Source organism: Chanodichthys erythropterus, chromosome 2 (genome assembly GCF_024489055.1).
Source record: "Chanodichthys erythropterus isolate Z2021 chromosome 2, ASM2448905v1, whole genome shotgun sequence".
Lineage (NCBI taxonomy): Eukaryota > Metazoa > Chordata > Actinopteri > Cypriniformes > Xenocyprididae > Chanodichthys > Chanodichthys erythropterus.
Genome location: NC_090222.1, coordinates 20,531,093 through 20,551,340, shown reverse-complemented (window position 1 = coordinate 20,551,340; position 20,248 = coordinate 20,531,093). Strand labels below are relative to the sequence as shown.

Genomic DNA, 20,248 nt, shown 5'->3' with positions numbered 1-20,248 from the left:
TAACACTCCATATCAATGATGAACATGATTTTTTACCAAGTACAACATGTTTCTGGATTAACATCTTTGTTGATCCTGGGACAACATTCCAATCAACCAATCAGATTTGAGAGACAAGTTTACAGTTGTCAAATTTAGACTTATAACCAAAGTTAGGTGCTTTTACATCAGTGTTATTCACCTATCATTTCCCTCTGATTTTAGGGGTGTTATGCCTATGGGTAGGGTTAGGTTTGGGGCAGGGATAGGGTTAGGACGACTAAATTTTCAGAAAGGAATGTTGTTCCAGGATCAACAAAATATGTTGATCCAGGAACATGTCTTACTTGGCAAAATCATGATGACCCCATAGCAACACTATGGCAAACACTGACAACAATAGCATTGTTGGCCAGTTTTGCAAATCCAAGCATGCCATTTTCTTCAGAAAACTTTAGAGAAGAAAAATAATTTAAAATTTTCACATCCAATTAACATTAACTGCCAGAAACCTTTCAATTACATTCAGTCAAGCATATTTCTTGGGCTAACTGGTGTCCTTCAATATAAGCTATGTATGATAAAGATATCAATGCTGTATATTGTTATTTTCTGTGGAACACAATAGACATTTTGAAGAATCATTACACAGCTTTTGCCATATAAAAGTTCACAGCATTGTCAAGCTCCGAAAAGGACCAAAAACAACTACAAAAAGCAAAATCAAAATTCAAAAACTGATGCCTATTATGCAGTGTCATAGGGGGTCGCATGCTTCACAAAGCAAAGTAATATCAGAAACCCCAGCCAGCTCTAAATTGTGCGGTCACAGAGCAGACTATTGCATAGTAATGATGGGTGTTAAGGAACAGAGAAAGATCCTACTCTCCTCATGCATTATGCTATCAGACACAAAGGGCAAAAGCACATCCAGCATTTTTAAAAGATGAACACAGAGATGAAAGCCCCATATCCTGCAGTGTGTGTGTGTTTGTGCACTTCCTCTGATCATTGAGGTTAAAAGAACTCCTCCTAAGGGCTGACGTTGCCTTAAAATGCATCTTATTTGGGCAGTCGCTACTACCAAGTCACACATTCAAGTCATAGGCTATAAATAAAATGGGGAAGGTAAACTAAAATAAATAAGCATTTTTTTTCTGTCATACCAGTGGATAAGCATACAACCTGCATCACAACAACACTAGATATCCATGAGCAAGATGTGTTCGCTGTTATTTCTGTGACATAGTCTGTACTTAATAATTTTGGACACGCAGAAATTCTGATTACAGAGCCTTTACAATATTTCCATGTGTATTTGCTGAGACTGAACACTACATTACTGAAGTAACATTTTCCTCACCAGTCTATTATTGTAGTTTCAAACGTTACATGTTCATAATACATTCTCTTTCTGTTTAAGGTGGTTCCTGGACTTGACAGAATAAAGTTAAAAAATCATGGCAAAAAAAAGAAAAAGAAAGACGCAACTGTTTACTGCCAGCAGGGAGCGCACTTTAGCTATAATTATGAAGCACACTGTAAAACTGACATGGTGAATCTCATTCAATCTGACATTCTGTTAGTTTTTTCCCTTCCCATCCACCTACACAGCGACAGAACTCAAACTCGTTGAAATGCATCTGATAGAGGAAGCGCATTCTGTCAAACTTAATAACTGATGCTTGATAACTTATGCAGGCGAATCAAAAAAAAAAAAAAATCAATTATGATTTTTCAGCTTAAGGATTAAATTCGAACATAGAATGAGTTGTTTGCAGTAACTACTAACTGTGTGAATTGCATATACAAATAAATTTTTACTGCATTAAATACTTAAAGTGAGTTAATTAAAAAAAAGTACATAAAGTAGCTTACCTACATAAAATACACACGACCCCAAGCCTTCTATTCAAATAGGCCTAAATCATGAACGTGTCAGTGACGTCAGACCTGGCAGAAAACATGGCAATTTTGAATGCACAAAAGGTACGAATGAGTTTTGAAAACTACTGAATAACATCTTTATTTTCGGTAATTTTTTTAATTTGAATTTTAGCATATCAACATAGCAGTCATGAACAATTTCCCAGCATGTAATTGAGATCAAAACTTCGTTTGTGTTTGATGGACGAAAGACAGGCATACGTGTTAGGAACTACATGAGGATGATAGAATTGTCATTTTACGGTGAATTTCTCATTTAAAAGGTATAGTTAACCCAAAAATGAAAATTCTGTCGTCATTTAGTCACCATTATATCGTTCCAAACCTGTATGACTTCCATTCTTCTGTGTTGGAAATCATACCGTTTCGGTTACCATTGACTTGCATTGTAAGCTATGGACAAAAAAGCTACATTTTAATTTTATGGTGACTATTCCTTTGAACTAGTCTCAATGTTGAGAATGCTAGAATGTTACAGTTCGAAGAATGAGTTAAATGAACTTTACTTTAAACACATCAACTTATTTTATTAACAAAAAGCGCTTGTCTTTCCTAGTTTTTCTAGGAAAAACTTGTTTTTCCTGTTTCCTTTTCAAAATGGCACTTTCTCTGAGACTATGGGGGGAAAATTTTAATCACCATGACAGAACGGCAAAGGGCAAATGATTTATGAGACAAAACCTTGTGACTGCAGAGTACAGACAGCATTCCCATTCCCCACACTCATGATAACCATGGTGCATAATAATCTAAATAGTGCTTTAAAATGCATACAACACCAGCAGGGTGTGCATTTCTCGTTTCTGGAGCCTTAAAACATGATTTTCCATATGTATACTATGGTAAACTCTAGTATTAGCACAGGTGACCAGAGATTACTCTGTTTATGGTCAGTTGGTTATTGATTTCACTTTCCAAAAGTTTAAAGGTCATATTAGAATGTAAAATCCTTGAACTCGTTTTAACCCTAGCTATCCACACACTAACTGTTTGTATTGTGAAGATTTGTCTTGTCGCAACATGCACGTGATATATAATCGCTTATATCAGCATGCATAATCCCCATGTGCAGAGCAGAAGGGTTCAACATCTGCAGCTGAAGGCCCTGAGAGAAACGAACAGTCCCAACAGGTTATTATACACCAAATGATCTGCAGTGAAACCGGTTATAAATACAGACACACCCAAATATTCTTCCCGGTCTGGTGATCAGGGTAATTTAAAATTTCCCAAAAATCTCACGGCGGTTCAGGGATTAAGTACGTCATACCTCTAAAGCTCATTTAAAAAAGAACAGACGGTCAATTCGATGAAGGCATTGAGTGGCAAATGACCGAATAATGTTGACAGTCATGTCACAGCACTCAGGCACAAATGAGTGATTAAACAAACCATTTATTTCCACACTTGTCAATCAGCTGCATGGAAAATGTGTGGTTTTTGCATTTCAGGCTTCAGTGGTTCCAAGAGAGTGCCATAAAGCCAAGCTTATTATTCTAAATAAACAGCTAGATTTTAGAGATATCTGTGACCATTGTAGGGCAAAAGTTTCAGAACAAATGCTAAAATATTAAACAAAACACAAAAAATCATGTTAAATAAGGAATTAAATTGGCACATTAACCCCACTGATAAGTAATGTTGTAATCCCTTATCCATACCGCATGACATCACGTGGCATGGATATAAAGGTTGACACAAATAGACTAAACTAAGACAGATTATCCATCACAATGATACAGTGGCTACACCACTGTACAAGGCAATGTTCAGACTGCCAGCAAAAAATTAAGATTTTTTGCATATCCAGATTTCATTCAGATGGGTTTGTAAAAATCTGAAGAAAAATCTGACTCAAACCACATATGGAGGTGGTTTGAAATTCAATTCTTATCAGATTTTTACAGATGTTTGGTTCTGATCCCAGGAAGTCTACTTCTGGTGACATGCAAGCCTTATTCAGACTGTCAGTCCAAATCCAATTTTTGGTTATGTTGTTGTGAAGAGGTTCACACCTCTTTGAATTTTGAGACTGGCGGAGATGGCAACACGGAATAAAGCCATGCATTCCAGCATCCTACATTTCTTAAGCTGCCTCATAAATCTAGCATAATGACAACATCTGTATTGCAAACTCTGTTGCTTTTTGGCATAGGCATACATACCAACGCAACACAGCCATTATAATCAGGCACTAAAAATACAACGCATTAAAAGTCTGTTGAACCAATGTGATCACTCTGGGTCCTAAAGGAGACCCCATTCCTGAGGGGGCTTGATTTCTCACCACACCGGACAAGAAGAAACCGCACTGGACTACAGCATCTTATGAGGCAGAGGCAAAACCGTAGGAGGCTGGTATGTGTGGCTTTATTCTGTGCTGTCATCTCAAATCATGTCTCAGTTATATTGTCATTTTCTTCTCGTCTGGCATTAACCATGCAAAATCCGATCAGATCAGTCAGACTGAAATGGATTTCCAGAAATGAGATTTGAATAGGATTTCAAAGCACATATGAATGCATCTCGAAACTGATTACGTTTTATTAGATTTTTGGTCGTTCGCACTTGATAAATCTGGTCGGATTTCAATCAGATATGGTTAATCCAAAACCGGATTTGGACTGAGTCTGAATTTGGCCTAAATACTCTCTGCTGCACATGCTGAGCCGTACGAGTACTTGGATTTGGCAAGTATTACAGATAACAAGACACAAGAGTTTAAGCAATGCGTATATTTCCTCAAAATTAGTATCTAATAATGATGATATAATGGATTACATTCAGTTTTCAGCCCTTTCAGAGTTTTACATGAGAATTAAAAATGGCAAAAATGTACAAGAAAACATTCCCAAAATTCATTCAAGAACAGACAATCATAAATTACATGTTCAAGAAATTGCAAAAGGAAACATATGGAAAGTAAATGTCAATCCTGTTTAAACCTCTACTCTGATGTTTTGCTCTAATTATTAAGATCTTGTATTTGCAGGCCAGATATGTGAAGACATCCTACACAAGCCCCTCCCCACTCAGGCCCCGCCTCTCTCTTGTGGTTTGCAGAGAGAGTAAAGTGCTGGTAGCTGATCCAGAGGTGTTCAGGAAATGCACACATGAACCACACGGAAACGCTATGAAGAAGAAAAACAGCTGCAAACCCAACTAAGAGTAAATATATATATAAAAAAAAAAACTGTACAAAGTTTACAACATGAAAAATCATAACAATCATCTCAGAATATTACAACTAAAGCAGAATATTACAACATATAAGTCAAATTAAAACAAAGAAATCATCTCAGGTTAAATTTGGAACGATTAAAACAATTCATTAAATCAAACGTTATGCAATATATAACTATCCTGGAATCTACCATTATATTTCAAAAGCAATATTAGATTACCATAAGTCAATCACTGTAAACCCATTTCTAAATCACAAATAAGTCTCACATAAATGTGTAAAAGCAAAAAAAAAAAAAGTGTATGTCATTGCATATGAACTAGACAGTCGGAGCAGACTCTTTAGCCAAAGTTAGGTTCCCTTTTCAATGTCAGTTTTGTTATTCTGACACAAGCAAAAAAAATATCTTCACAGGGGATCAAGTATTCAGTACTGAGACACAGTCTTCAAGAAGTTTAGCTGATTCTCCCACCAGCTTGACTTGTGTAAAAGTAAAAACAACTGTAAACCTGGCAGATCGTTGATGAAATATACTACTGCATCTCTCTAAGAGTCCAACACCACTATACCACTGTATAAAACACTACTTTGGAAAGCTGTTAGTGCAGTTTTTCTTGTGCTGAACAGCCATTAAAAAAAAAACAAAAAGGTGGCTGTGTAGCTGTCACTTCCTCATAATGCTTTCGATTCCCGTTCAAAATGTGTAGGATTGACTGTCATGGCCTGACATGTGACCTCGCAAACATAAAGACCCCCGATGAGAAAGGGCTAATATAGCGCGTCCTTCGCCTTAGTGACGTGCGATTCCTGCGATCTTCACGTTAGCGTGTATATTTCTATAGAGTTAAAGTCAGGGCTGGAGAGAGACACCAGTGTAGTTTAGGACATGTGGAGTACAGATGCAATATACTGGAATTGTGCTTCAAATGGGATTTGGATAATATAATGATTTGGACTGAACTCAACTGAAACTGTCGGTCTAGTTTTGATCATAACTTCACTCATATGGTCACTGAATGCCTCTAAACAGGATATGTCATGTGGTGTGGTATCAAAAGGCGGCAGGTGTCTGAAAGTAAAAGAATCGACCCAAGTCAAACTGTAGTCTAAATATTTTCTCGCTTCCAGGATCTACTTCCTGAGGATAAATAAGGCACTGAGGCAGCGACGACCTTGTCAGATGAATTATGCAATAGACTTTCTACACCACAGTACTATATACACATTTACAAGCTTAGTAGCATCTATTTGATTTGTCATTTGCAATTACTAGACACTGACTAAAGTGAGAAACAGAAGACCTTCACCTGAACATACTTTCATGGTTTGTTAGTGGTTAGTTGTTCAAAGCATTAAATGCAGCTCCTTGTTTAAAACCTAGTTATAATGCACTACACATTTTCACCTGAGGGAGTGTATGCCTAGGAACAGCCCGCAATCACATTACCCAACATTCTCTGTTCCAGCGAATAGCAGCATAATAGCAGAAAGAATAGGAAACAAGGAAGGAAACAAGGTAAAATAAAGTTGATGAAAGAGCACCATCGCCAAACAAATTAATCTATATGAAAGAGGTTAAAATGGTCTATGAGAGTGAAATTAATGTGAAAGCAGAGCGAGCAGGCGAGTAGTGTTCATGAATACGCAGGAACATTTCCCATCAAACCTTTTGTTCATGTGTGCAGGGCCTTTAATTGTTTTAGGTAAGTGTTATTGCGAACCTTTGCAAACCCTGAATGAAAATTAGAGACTAAAATATCAAGATATGATCTGTAAATTGTCAATATTCCTAAAAGTGACCCTTAGTCACTGCTGTCGTCTTCATCGTCGTCATCCGACATGTTGCCGGAAAACTCAGAGTTGGGTGGAAGGGTGGCGCCCGTGGAGAGCTGCTTGTAACAGAACTCGCACACACGCACTGGTTTGGATGACTGACTGGGCAGCAGGAACTTCTTCTCTGAACAGGGGCCGCACACGACAAAGCCGCACTTCCGGCAGTGGTGACGGCGGTTGACGGGGGTGAATTTCATCTTCTGGCAGCGCATGCACACGGTCGCCTCCGAGTCGGGCACCCAGACCGCTGCGTGCTCGCCGGTGGGAGATTTCCCGCTTTTTTCCAGCAGGTCCGAGACGCACTTGCTGATGTGGCTCATCCACTCGGATTTCTCCGTTGCTGTTGCAGCATAGACGGCGAAGGATTTGGTGGGCGTTTTAATGAGCCAGCCATTGCGCAGTTCGCCCTCATCCTCCACAGTGTCTATGGTGACGCTCTCCAGAGGGATGATGTGCTGCTTATTGTATTTCTTCTTCAGGATGACGATGTTGCCATACACCAGGATGTCATTGAAGAGGAAGAACTGCCGGGCTTTGGGTTTTTTGCGGCACAGCTTTGTGAGAACACCCTCCCCGATGAGCACTCGACCTGGGATGGCCAGCGGTTGACCTGCTGTGCCAAAGCATGCTTCCACAAACCCGATGCGCTTAGAGTTGGCCTCACTGTTTGCCAGGCGGTCCACCATCTTTCAGATGCCTGGGAAAGTGAAATAGAAAAATAAAGGGTTATAATGGGAGCAGGAACAGAAAATGATTATAATGACTCTGACAAAATAACCACACAAAAGAGAGAGTTAAGGCAAGAACGCTTCTGGTTTATCAAATCTTAACCAATGCTTTGTGGCCAAGCGGCAACCTCCCCCAGTCTCTCGTGAAGCCAATACGGAAGTAACTTAAACTGCGATTCATCGACTGGCCGCTAGGGACAGGCTCCAAAAGAGAGCAGAATCTCATAGAGTCCCATGTTAAATTGGCCAAGTTTATAGCAGAAAAAAACATGTTTACAAGTTGGTTCAAATTGTGGTTTTGGTCTATACTGCTATTTTTGCCCTTCATGACAACTCTGAGGGGGGTGAATTTTTTTATAACTTATCCGTTTAAATTATATTAAGCCTTAAAGTTCTGCATAATTAAGGGCGTGGTCACTTGAGTGACAGGTAGAGTGCGCTGCTGTCTGTGAGCCGTCATGTTACCTCAGCTGCCGCTGAATTTGGCATCTCAGCCGTTTTTGTGCTTTTTTTTCTCAATTATTTTATACAATTATAAAATATGGCTTGCTGCATAATATTCGAGACTGATGTATGTCTGTGTGCATGCATGGGGAAAAGACACAGAACACACATTGTTGGATCGTGGCATTGGCTGAAAGTTTTGATTGCGAGATTTACTACAATGACAATACCAGGAGGATATACAACTCTGACAACACTGCTTGGATATTATATCTAAAACTGCTGCACTATTTTGAAAAATATATACTTTGGACACGGCTCATTTGTTTGTTAGATACGATCGCTGCTCAGATTGCATCCTTTCTTGAAGAACGATGACAGAGAGCAGATCATTCAGAAGAAATGTGAAATTTTTTTTTTTGTTTTGCAATGGACATTTATATTTTACCCAAGTGCCACAGATTGGATTCATCTCGCGATCTCTATTATAAAGGTATGAAGTCCCATTTGATGTTCCATGTTGTTATTTGCACACCCAACACAAATTACTGGTGTTGGAGCATCTACAGCTTAAAAAACACCGTAAATTGACAGTAATCTTTATTAATAATTTAGATAGTATCTAGATAGATAGCTCCTTTGCTTGCTAACGTGGTCACGTCGAGCTAGGCGGGCGTGGTTTCAGCAACCAATCACATCAGCTCAAACCACCTCTTTGCCCATTTTCAGTTATCCGGGAGTGACGTGCGGTGACGCGCAGCTAAGATGGCCGCGGCCTCATTTTCGCTTCAAAACTGCTGTTCAGAACTCTATGGGTGACGTCACGGACGCTACGTCCATATTTTTTTACAGTCTGTTTGTGGCTTATAAATAATTCCCTGAATCTTCTCAATTTTGAGATTAATCAGTGGCTACTTATATAAATTCAAGGTCCTAAAGTCTGACACCACTAAATTTCAATATTCATTTTCTTTATTAAATGCCTCCAAGAAAGTCATCAGCATATTTTCACATAGTCAGGCTGCCAAGCGCTGTGAGAGATTGCCTATGCTGTTTAATGCCGTTGTAACATAAGAATATTTCATTAAAATGTAGGGGTGTAACGATATATCGCAGTACAATATTTTGCGATGCAAATTTTCGCGATACATTTACGATATGACGGCAGTCTAATCTTATTGGTTGAGCTGCTGATGTGACCTACTCTGCAACATGGAGGTGGCAGTGAGAGAAGCCGGGTTGTCACAGCATATTAAGGATGTGTCTCAATCAGCTCTTTAGTTCAGTAAGTGTTTTGGGCACACATCGAATCTTGCAAGCAGGTTTAAACATTTCTCGCGTCAGTCTCTTGCTTGGTTGCCCGAGAAAAGTCATGGCTTTCTTTCACCGCAGAGCCACAGCAACAGCTGTGCTCACAGAAAAGCAAAAGATGCTTACAATGCTTTGCTTTAAGAAGTTCTGTAGGGCCGTTCACATATTGCATCTTTTCTGTGTTCAAGTCAGTTATTTCAAATGTAGCCACGCGGCAGGTGCGCTCACAATGGAAGCAACGCGGTTGCGACATGCATGCGGTGCGTTTTCCAGGCGCATCGAGATAAAAAAAAACTCAACTTTTCAGAATGCCGCAAGCGCACCGCAGGCCATGTGACAAGAACCAACCGATCAGCTTCGGCCTTTCCGTAACAAAACATCGAAATCTCAGCCAAACAGCTAATCATAGCTGTACAGGGTGGTTTTTATATCTTATCTCCATAAATATATCTAGTAGTAAAGGTCATGCAAGGGCTAGAAATCAGTTTATCCTTTGCTGAAACTTCCTCTTGGTGAGCGCAGTTCATGGTCGCATAGCAACAACAGACGCCACGGGAGAAGTGGTGCGGCCACGCCTTCCACGCGTTTTAGATGCGATAAGTGAACGTCCCTTAGGATTTTTAATTCTAAGTTCATGTTAAATTTAACTTTTTTTTTTTTCAGTGACAGACAGACCTATTCAGCTGTTAATTTGAAGAACAGAAGGTTTTACTAAACATTGAAATGTGATCTTGTATGTACAACAAGGAAAATTATTGTGTTAATGTGTTAATGTCTTTTAAATAAATCTTATTTGAATTTCAGGTTCATTGTTCAAAATATCATGATATGCATCGTATCGTGAACTCCATATCGGGATACGTACCGTATCGTGAGCTGAGCGTATCGTTACACCCCTATTAAAAGGTAAATATTATTGTATGGAACTGATTAACCATTGCTATCAATGTTACATCTTGAAGTACTTAAGAGTGCAAAGATGTGTCCAACCATTCACTACCCTTATTTTCAATCTTTGTTCTTTATTACTGATTGTTTACTTTTACATAGTTATTACACAATTACTCAAACTCAAATGTTTACTTAGTTGACAAGTCAGTTAAACTTTTTTTTTTTTAAAGAAATTAATACATTTATTCTGTAAGGATGCATTACATTTATCAAAAGTAGCAGTAAAGACATTTATATTAGTTTTTTGCTTTGGTATCGAAAAAAATTCTGGTGAAATTGTACTTTTATGACAAGGCTACCAAAAAATATTTTGTGGCTAACATTGACTAATAAGGTTATAGGACTGTAACAAGTAATAGTGAAAATAATCAACAATGAATTTGATCTTTAATTATCCGCATCTGCGCGCTGTGCTCGGAAACCATCCAGTCATGTCGCTTTACACTACAATAGTGAATAACCCATTTCTATGGACAAACACATATGGAAAATAGTGGAGGACACGGAGTGAGCTGCTGTGGGAAAGGTACATGATCCAAGTTGTCTGAAACATGAGAATGCTTTATATTTATAAGCAGGGACGTGCACAGGGGGGTTGCTCAGGTTGCCCGGGCAACTGCCCATATGCCCTTCTCGACTCACGTTGCCCTTCCGAGGTGGAAAAAAATAAATAAAACAATCGTACAATGGATGCAGAATTTCACGTAGGCCTAGATAAAAAAAATAAATAAATAAATAAAATTCGCAAAGCCTCATTCACTTCCATATTCGGGCACCCGTCCGAAAGTGAAAGTCAGTAGGGGAAGGGCAAACTCTGTTTAAGTGGCTGCAGCACTGCACGCGACCGGCACCTGAGCTGAGCCTGCATGAGCGGCACTAGAAGGAGATTGTTGCGGTTGTCGGGTGAGACGACTTAAGGGCCTTTCACACAGGACGCGGTATGAAACCCATTCATTTCAATGGCTTGCGCTGCGCAAGGAAGGCGTCGGCCAAAGCGCAAGGGCAGCGCAGCACAGCTTCCGCGCACGCCGCGGTCAAAGTTCAAAATAGTTCAACTTTTGCCGCAGCGCTCTGTGACGATTACCCGCGCGGCCAATAGAAACGGAGCATCTAAACAATCGGAAAGGAAAATGGATGAACAGCTATTTACTGAGTTGTAATTTCCAGAGCTATACAATACAAGTTTGCTGGTCGTATAGTGACATCGGGAGAAAAGCTGTGTCATGGAGACATGACAGACACTGTCAAGAGCTGCTCTCTTTCTTCTTCTTACAAGCAGGGCTATTGCTATTGCTCACTTCTTAGCACGGCCCGGGACATATACTTTACTGCTGACCGAAAGGTGGAACAACAATCAAATGACTATGTATAAAACTCCCGCTACATGTTTGGAAAACTCCGCCTACTGTGCTCTGGCCAGCCCAGCGGCTGCGCAGCCCATGCCGCGTCCTGTGTGAAAGGGCCTTTAACATTGTCGGAAAGGTGAGTAAGGTTATAATCGTTAACGAAAACGAACGAAAAAAAAGAAAAATAGGTGGGAAAAAACATTGTCGTTAACTGAAATAAAAATAAAAACGAGGCATTACAAAAAAACGATAACTAACCAAAACTGTAATGTGTGTTTGGGAAAACTATTTAAAATAAAATAAAATTATAGATTAAATGTCCTTAGTTTTCGTCTTTGTCAATGTCTTTCATAGAGCAAACGTTCAGCTGCATTTCATTTCCCTGCGTCTCTCACTCAAGCGTCTCTCTCACATACTCGCGCGCGCACAGCCCCTCCCCTCCGTGCACACCGCGCCTCCATGAGAACGAGTATTGGAAGCAAGTTCGCGAAATTTGGTATCTCGTGAAAACCTTTACACAATCACACATTAAAAAGTGGTATAAAAATATTTTTAATTCTGAATATAATTTTTTTCAGTGTGTTAATGTCGACCCGAGAAGCGATTGGGGAGTGCCCTTTTTTTAGGTCAGAGCAACTGCCCCTCAAAATTCCTGTGCACGTCCCTGTTTATAAGCACTTCAAACAAAAACGTGTTTACTGCGTTTTGCCCTGTCGTGCTGTGATAGAGGCGTGTTTTCCTCTTCACGTAACTTACATTTTATGGTTATATTCTTATCTGTAAATGGTAGAAAGTCACATGAGTATTTCCATTTTGCATATTCTGACTACAAGCAAGTCTAGCTGAACTTTTCATTGCCTACTGAGCTGTATGCACTGTCGTACACACACTCAATGTGAGAGAAAGAGATCGCAACCAACAATGCATCATGAACAGCATAAAAAATATTACTGCCCAGTTTCACAGACAAGGCTTAAAGGGTTAGTTCACCCAAAAATGAAAATAATGTAATTTATTACTCACCCTCATGTCGTTCTACACCCGTAAGACCTTTGTTCATCTTCCGAACACAAATTAAGACATTGTTGATGAAATCCGATGGCTCAGTGAGGCCTCTATTGAGAGCAAAGCCATTCAAACTCTCAAGGTCCATAAAGGTACTAAAAATAAAGGTACCAATAAATAAATAAATAAATAAATAAATCAAAATAACCTTTCAACGATATCTATATGGGCCGATTTCAAAACACTGCTTCATGAAGCTTCTGAGCTTTATGAATCTTTTGTTTCGAATTTGTGATTTGGATCTCCTATCAAACAGCTAAACTGCTGAAATCATGTGACTTTGGCGCTCCGATTCACTGATTCGATTCGTAAAGCTCTGAAGCAGTGTTTTGAAATCGGCCCATATAGATATTGCTGAAAAGTTGTTGTTTTTTTTTTTGGTGCACAAAAAGTATTCTTGTTGCTTTATAATATTAAGATAGAACCACTGAACTCACACGAACTGTTTCAAATAATGTTTTTAGTATCTTTATGGACCTTGATAGTTTCAATGGCTTAGCTCTCAATAGAGGCCTCACTGAGCCGTCGGATTTCATCAACAATCTTACTTTGTGTTCTGAAGATGAACGAAGGTCTTACGGCTATAGAACGACATGGGGGTGAGAAAATAAATTTGATTATTTTCATTTTTGGGTGAACTAACCCTTTAAGCCTAGTCCCAGACTAAAATGCATGTTTGAGCTGTCTGAAATCAACTAAAATCAACTTGCACTGACATATTTTAAAATATGTCAGTGCCGTTTTGACTCAAGATGCACACCAGTAATGCACATTTATAAAAGCTACTTAAATATCCTAACTGAACTAAGGCCTAATACTGGCTTAATCTAAGCCCAGTCTGCAAAACCAGGCCTATACCTGCCAGAAGTCACTGAAGAGCAGCTTAACGAAAGAAATTACGGAAATGGAAATAAATGCATTAATAACTAAAAGCTAAAAAGGCCCAGGTACAGATGGATACACATCTGAATAGTAGAAAAGCTTTCACAAACAGATAGTCCCAAGACTCCAAACTGCATGAAACTGGGCTCTCCAAAAGGGGGAGATTCCCCCTTCCTGGAGGGAAGCTACAATCAGGGCCGTACCCACCACTGAGTTCCCTGAGATCTGGAACTCAGTATTTTTCCAAGAAGTAGGCCTATAGTAAAGATTGTGAAATAATTGCCTAATTTTAACTCTGCTTTGGTGCTGCAAGGATATTGCGCAACATCATTAACCAACCTTCTTATGAGCTGCCTCAACAGGCAGATAGCTCTCATCAATGTCAAAATGTTTGAGATGACAAATCAAATCAGAGTTATCTGCTTGACAAATCATTTATGCTGCTGCTCACTGACATGGTTTTAAAGCTATTGTTAGTTATCCCATTTTTTAACATCTTAAAATGAAGCTAGATCAGGGAAATCAAAATTTTCTCTGCAAAATGCCACTGAACCCCACTAGCAAGCTCCATTTTGGGACCTCTGTATTTTTAAAAAACCCTGCATATGACACTGGCTACAATTATTCCTAAAGACGGGACAGATAAATTAGAGTGTAAAAATTATCATCCAATTTCTGTTTTAAAACAGGTTGTAGACAGGGGTGTCCATGTTCCCCACTTCTATTTGCTTTATTTTTAGACCTGCTAATCCAAAATATAAAACAAAATACAGATATTAAGAGAATATATAATTGCAGGAGAACAGAAGTTAACTTTTTTCACAGATGATGTATTAGTTTTTTAAGACAACCACACTAATCATTAGAAGTCCAGATGGAATTATCAGGCTATAAATTAAAACTCAGGTCTTAACTTTTAATTGTCAACCATATGTATGTATGTATGTATTTATTTATTTATTTGAGAGTTTAAATGTGTAGAGAGGATTCTTTTAAATATTTAGGGGATCATATACCCAAAGATATCACAGGCTTATTCGATGCATCTGTAATTTACAAGCCACTGCATTCTAACATGAAATCAGATATACCTCAATGGAATCTTCAACTATATCTAGGATTATATTCTAGAATTGAATCAATTAAGATGAACATCTGTATCTTTTCCAAACACTTCCTATAGAGATAAGTAAACAACATTTTACTGATTTGCTATCACAATTTGTATGGCAAGGGAAAAAAAAAAAAACAAGAATAAAATTTAAGACACTACAATTACAGAAAGAAAAAAGTTGGCTTTGCCAACTGTTTAGAGAAGTATTAATCATGCGGCCCAATTATGATCTTTATTATGTCTATGCAATCCAGATTTTAGGGCCAAGGCACAATATGTACGATTTTTGCATTAAAATTAATTTGCATTAATTATTGTGAGTTGCAGACCTAGTCTCTTACATCATCACAAGAAAGACAAGTCTGTTCAAAGGAGGAAATGTGTGTTCCTACAGAACAATATACATCATTGTGGACTTTTTGTTGTTAGAATCGCTTTCAATGTGCAGACTGTTTGATGGAAAGAATGATTCAATATGTATAATGACAAGCTTTTAAAATAAAATGGGGAATATAAATTCATTTTTTCCATTTCATCACAGAAAAAAACAACAGATTATCAAAATAGTTGTTATTTGCAGCTCTAATAGTAATCCTCCAATAAATCGAAACCAACTCAAACTGCATCTTTTTGATCACTGCTTTATCACAGAGTATCCTTTTACAGCGCAAGAGTCAAACAGAGCTACATGAGCTATTCAAGGTAGAGCAGGATCTGATCATTCTCACATTACATCCTGTCTGTCCGCCTCTGCAGTCGTATCTGTGCTGGTCTAAGAAATGAACTGCACCAGGTAAAAAAAACAACAACAACAATCATGTGACAAGCAAATGACAAACATCTCATAAAGCTACTGATTCATTTAATAAGCAGGTGCTAAAAATCAAGCTAGTGTGTAATACTGCAGTGTCACCCTTGTTTATTCACTTGCCTTTGGACGTAAACAAATGACAAAATCCAAAGCTTCTTCAGATGGCAGAGCAGATCATGACAAACGCACGCTGGTTTGGTGCCATGCAAAAGCTTCTATTCACATATTTGGTTTCACATCATTTCCTCTTTGTGAATTAGAAATTATCAAACCGGGTATCGCCATCACGCTAACTGGGTTTCCAAGGGTGTTTGAAAATGGAGAATCCGAGATCTGTAGACGACTATGGTAGGAAGAGAGCATTGTAAAGCTTGGTGAACTCATAAGTCACATGAGATTTTCATGAGATCAGTTAAACGCTGGGGGATTAAGTGACCAGAAAACAGTACTGGGTGTATTTCCATTATGCCATGAATAAGGTAAACCCCAGTTCTGGTTCTGTTATGACTATTATATAGTAATCTGATGATATGGCACACAAAACCAGCCCCTTCAAGAGGGGAACACCATGACATTTAATACATCCTACATGTTGACCTCGATGTTGAAAAACAAAGCTTGCCCATGTACAAATTCACACTTCACGCACAAACCACATATTAATCTAATGCAATCTTCTTCAATCGCACCACCCCCTGAGCAGGAAATATCATCTGACATCTAACCTTCCACAACTAGACTTTCTACTAGTGATAAACAGAGGTGGGTAGTAACGAAGTACATTTACTTCGTTACATTTACTTGAGTAGTTTTTTTGGAAAATTTGTACTTTTTAGAGTAGATTTAAATGTGGGTACTTTTACTTTAACTGGAGTACATTTGTAATGAAAAATCTGTACTTTTACTTCACTACGTTGGGCGTCGTTCCTCTCGTTACTTTATTTTAATGCAATACTGTTACGAAATGCGTAGTTTATACCAAGCACGCTGTCTCTTTTTTCATGAACGATGCCCCGTTCACAAATGAATCACTCTTTTGAGTAGATTCTGTTCCAAGAATTAAACAAATTGTTGGCAAAACTGTCTAAATTGGTTCGCAAATGAGTTTGAATGTTTTGTTCAGTTCTGCACGCACTGAATCGTCTGAAGCGGTTTCTCACTCGGAGTGTTGGATGAAGTAGCAGTGGATATACATCGATTAAAAGCAAATCTGCAAATGCATCCTATTGTTTGCCAGCAACGAAGATCTTTATTAGTTGAACTGCGTATGCTGTTTGTGAACAGTTCCACAGGTATCGATTTCATTTGATTTCAGTTCATACAGCCAATAGCCGACCTTTTACAACCAAACAGATTATTACACCACAATAACAAAGTATGTAGCATTTTCTTTACCGTTTTTATGGACATATATCTTAAAGCTGCAGTAGGTAACCTTTGTAAAAATGTATTTTTTACATATTTGTTAAACCTGTCATGTCCTGACAGTAGAATATGAGAGATAATCTGTGAAAAAAAATCAAGCTCCTCTGGCTCCTCCCAGTGGTCCTATTGCCATTTGCAGAAATACACCGCTCCTGGTAAGAACCAACAAATCAGAGTCAGGGGGAGTGTCTTAGCAGTGTCAATCAAGATTGTGTGCGCGCTGATCACACTCCTGTCATGCACAGCCACAGTGCACAGCGCATAGAGGTGTTCAAATTCAAGATTACCGGTGTGCCACAGCTTTGCTTATGGCAGACAAACAATCCAGTTTCGAACGTATAATACCCCATAAAGTGCGTATCATATGCACGCGAAAAACTCATTTTGGCATATACATTCTACGAGATTACAAACTCGTACTATTGATACACATTTTCGCGTGATCGGGCTCTATTAATTCATGATATGCAGTTTTAAGATTTTTTCAGGCGAGAATGTGCTGGTTTAAAGCTCAAATTTGTGGTTAATTGATAAAAATAGCACCTTTCTGAAAATTTGATCTGACCTTGTCTGAGTTTTGGGATCCAGGCGATCACCGGACTCTCAGCGCTCATGTACCCAGCCGAGAGCAGCCTTACCTCGGCTAATCCTTCTGACGTTTGCCGCTGGCTCCGTTTTGGCTGAGGGCAACGTGACGTTTCATAAATTTATATATGGCTATTTAACTTTTGTATCATACTAAAGCGCTGATTTTGTACGCTTATGCTTATTGTTATTATTTCTTATTGTATATTTTTATACCTTTTATAATGGCTATTGCTGAACATTAAAACTGACATTTAACAAAAAGAGAAGGTTGTGTTTTATGTTAAAGCCTATTTCATTTCATTACAGTGAAGATAATCAGAGTATGCACAAATAGTATTACATTTAATATTTTTGAAATGTAAACGAAAAGAGGCAGGGTTGTTTAATATTCGTTTTGTTATAAATATAAGCAGACATTGCAGATAATTAATCACTCGTTGCCTGAGGCTATTAATATGTTTTGTTTGTTTCTTTAAATAAAATGAAAAGAGGCAAAGTGGTTTAATAACAAATTTTGTTTTATTCTTGGCTAAAATATACATACAGAGATAACCGGAGAAGCCAGCGCGAGCTGAGTGACGTTATCAAGTTCAAGCTGTTCCATTTGCAGAATCACCGGACTTGTGTCCTCCCGTCCAGGGGGAGTGACCTGTGAGTTGTGTGTTCGTCTTGAAAATGAACGCCTTGGCGTTGACACAGTTAACCAGTTAACACGCGCCTGCTGAAATATTGTATTTGATCATTGTTTGTGTTCAGATGTTCAGAGGTTATGAGCGCGAGCACATGTAAATGGTTTTTGCTCTTTTTTCAAATGTAGCTGTATACGTTATTAATATACAAAGTAAAGGACATGCAATGATCTTCGGGTTACAGATGCTAGAAATAATGCTCGTTTCTTCTGTGTTTGTTGCAAAGATATCTAATTATGATAATTTAAATATCTATCTAAATAATAACATGATATTGTATATATATATATATATATATACACGAAGTAACTAGTACCAAGTTACTTGAGTAGATTTTCATTGGATACTTTTTTTTATTTTTACTCAAGTAACTATTAAGATTATTACATTAACTTTTACTTTGAGTAAATATTTCTATAAGTACTTGTACTTTTGTACAGTTTTTGGATACTCTACCCACCTCTGGTGATAAACCAATTCATCTTTTGTGTTTTTAGATTGTAATGTAATGTTTGTAGATGTAAATCGGCTGATAACTGGCTTGGCTGATTAACAGAAACTTAACTTGCCCTGTTTTAGTGAATTTTAAGAAAATATTATGAGATGTGTTTAAAAGGATAATCCATCAAAAAATGAAAGCTGTGCCATTATTTACTCACCCTCATGTTTAAATAAAACCTGTTTTACTTCTTTCTTCTGCATTACACAAAAGATGACACACAAAAGTTGTGTCCATACAATGAAAGTTGACGAAGTCAAAACAACTTTGGACCCCAGTAACTTTAAATGCAAGGACAAAAATGACTGAAATATTGTACAAAATAGAATAAAGAAAGTCATACAGATTTGGGACAATGAAGTGAGTAAATTACGACAGAATTGGAGGGGGGTGAAATATCCTTTAATGTCAGCAAATTGTATCATATCAGACAATATCTTACCATGTGCCAAAAGAAAGTGACACTTGAACAGAATGCACGGGTCTCAAAACATGCTTTTAAAGGTTAGACTATTTTTAACATGAATGTCTTAAAAATGGTGGGATGCTCAAATAACTGCACAAGACATGATGCAACAGCCAAAGACATCCGTCTGAATGAGTGGCCGTAGTGACGGTACTTTTAACTTAAAAGAAGGTTTTACTGCAACTCACCAATTCATTAAGTCAGCTGTAGAACAACTAATCAAGCATTAACCATTTATACAGTTTACTTCCACATCCACAGGACACAGAATAGTTTTTGTCTGGGGAACAAACAGTTGACTTACGAGTTAGAGATATTAAACCATAAAGGATCTAACAAAAACATATCACGCTATCTTTAACAGACACTCAAAGGAGCTCAGCATTAATTTTGAAGTAACGTGATGGGCAGTAAAGAAGCTCTGTGTGCTCGAAACTCAGTGAAAGGACACCACTGCCTCCTACACAGCAGCTCTTTCCTGACTCACTTCCTCCTTTCTCGTGAAAATTAAAGCTACTGCAAAGTTACTCCACATATGCTGTGGGCAATACTACGTTTAGAATAGCCTAACATATTGCAGTTACTAGCATTTTAATTTCCACAGTGATACTTTGAGCATTAGAAGCATTGTGCTTTACATGTTTCTGCAGTATTATGAACACATTAACCTAACAAAAGTCAGTAAACACTGTACTACAATGCCACAGAGAACTGCGTAAACAATCTAGACAGAATTAGAGGTCACATACCATAATGTTATGGCAATACTACAGATGTAGGGAAACTTTGCCCACAAAGCCAAACAAAAATGTACCTGCAAAGACAAATTTAGACCTTGTAGATAAAACCAAACACTAAAATACCTTTTCCCTTTCTCTTGTGAAAAGATCCAGTTTCAATGTTTTTAAAAGTATAGTAATTTACCTCATGTCGTTCCAAACCTGTATGACTCTCTTTCTTCTACAAAATGAACAAAGATATTTTAC

At 38.1% G+C, this 20,248-nt stretch overlaps 1 protein-coding gene across 1 annotated transcript in view; it reads right to left on the bottom strand.

The window, feature by feature from the left end:
* Window positions 1-4,592: 4,592 nt before the first annotated feature.
* The window catches only part of plekhf2 (pleckstrin homology domain containing, family F (with FYVE domain) member 2), a 38,789-nt gene continuing 23,133 nt past the window's right edge, over window positions 4,593-20,248 (bottom strand). The window contains exon 2 of the mRNA XM_067393627.1: window positions 4,593-7,640. Coding sequence (XP_067249728.1) covers window positions 6,913-7,629 — 717 coding nt within the window. The 5' untranslated portion in view covers window positions 7,630-7,640 and the 3' untranslated portion in view covers window positions 4,593-6,912. The remainder of the gene's footprint in view (window positions 7,641-20,248) is intronic.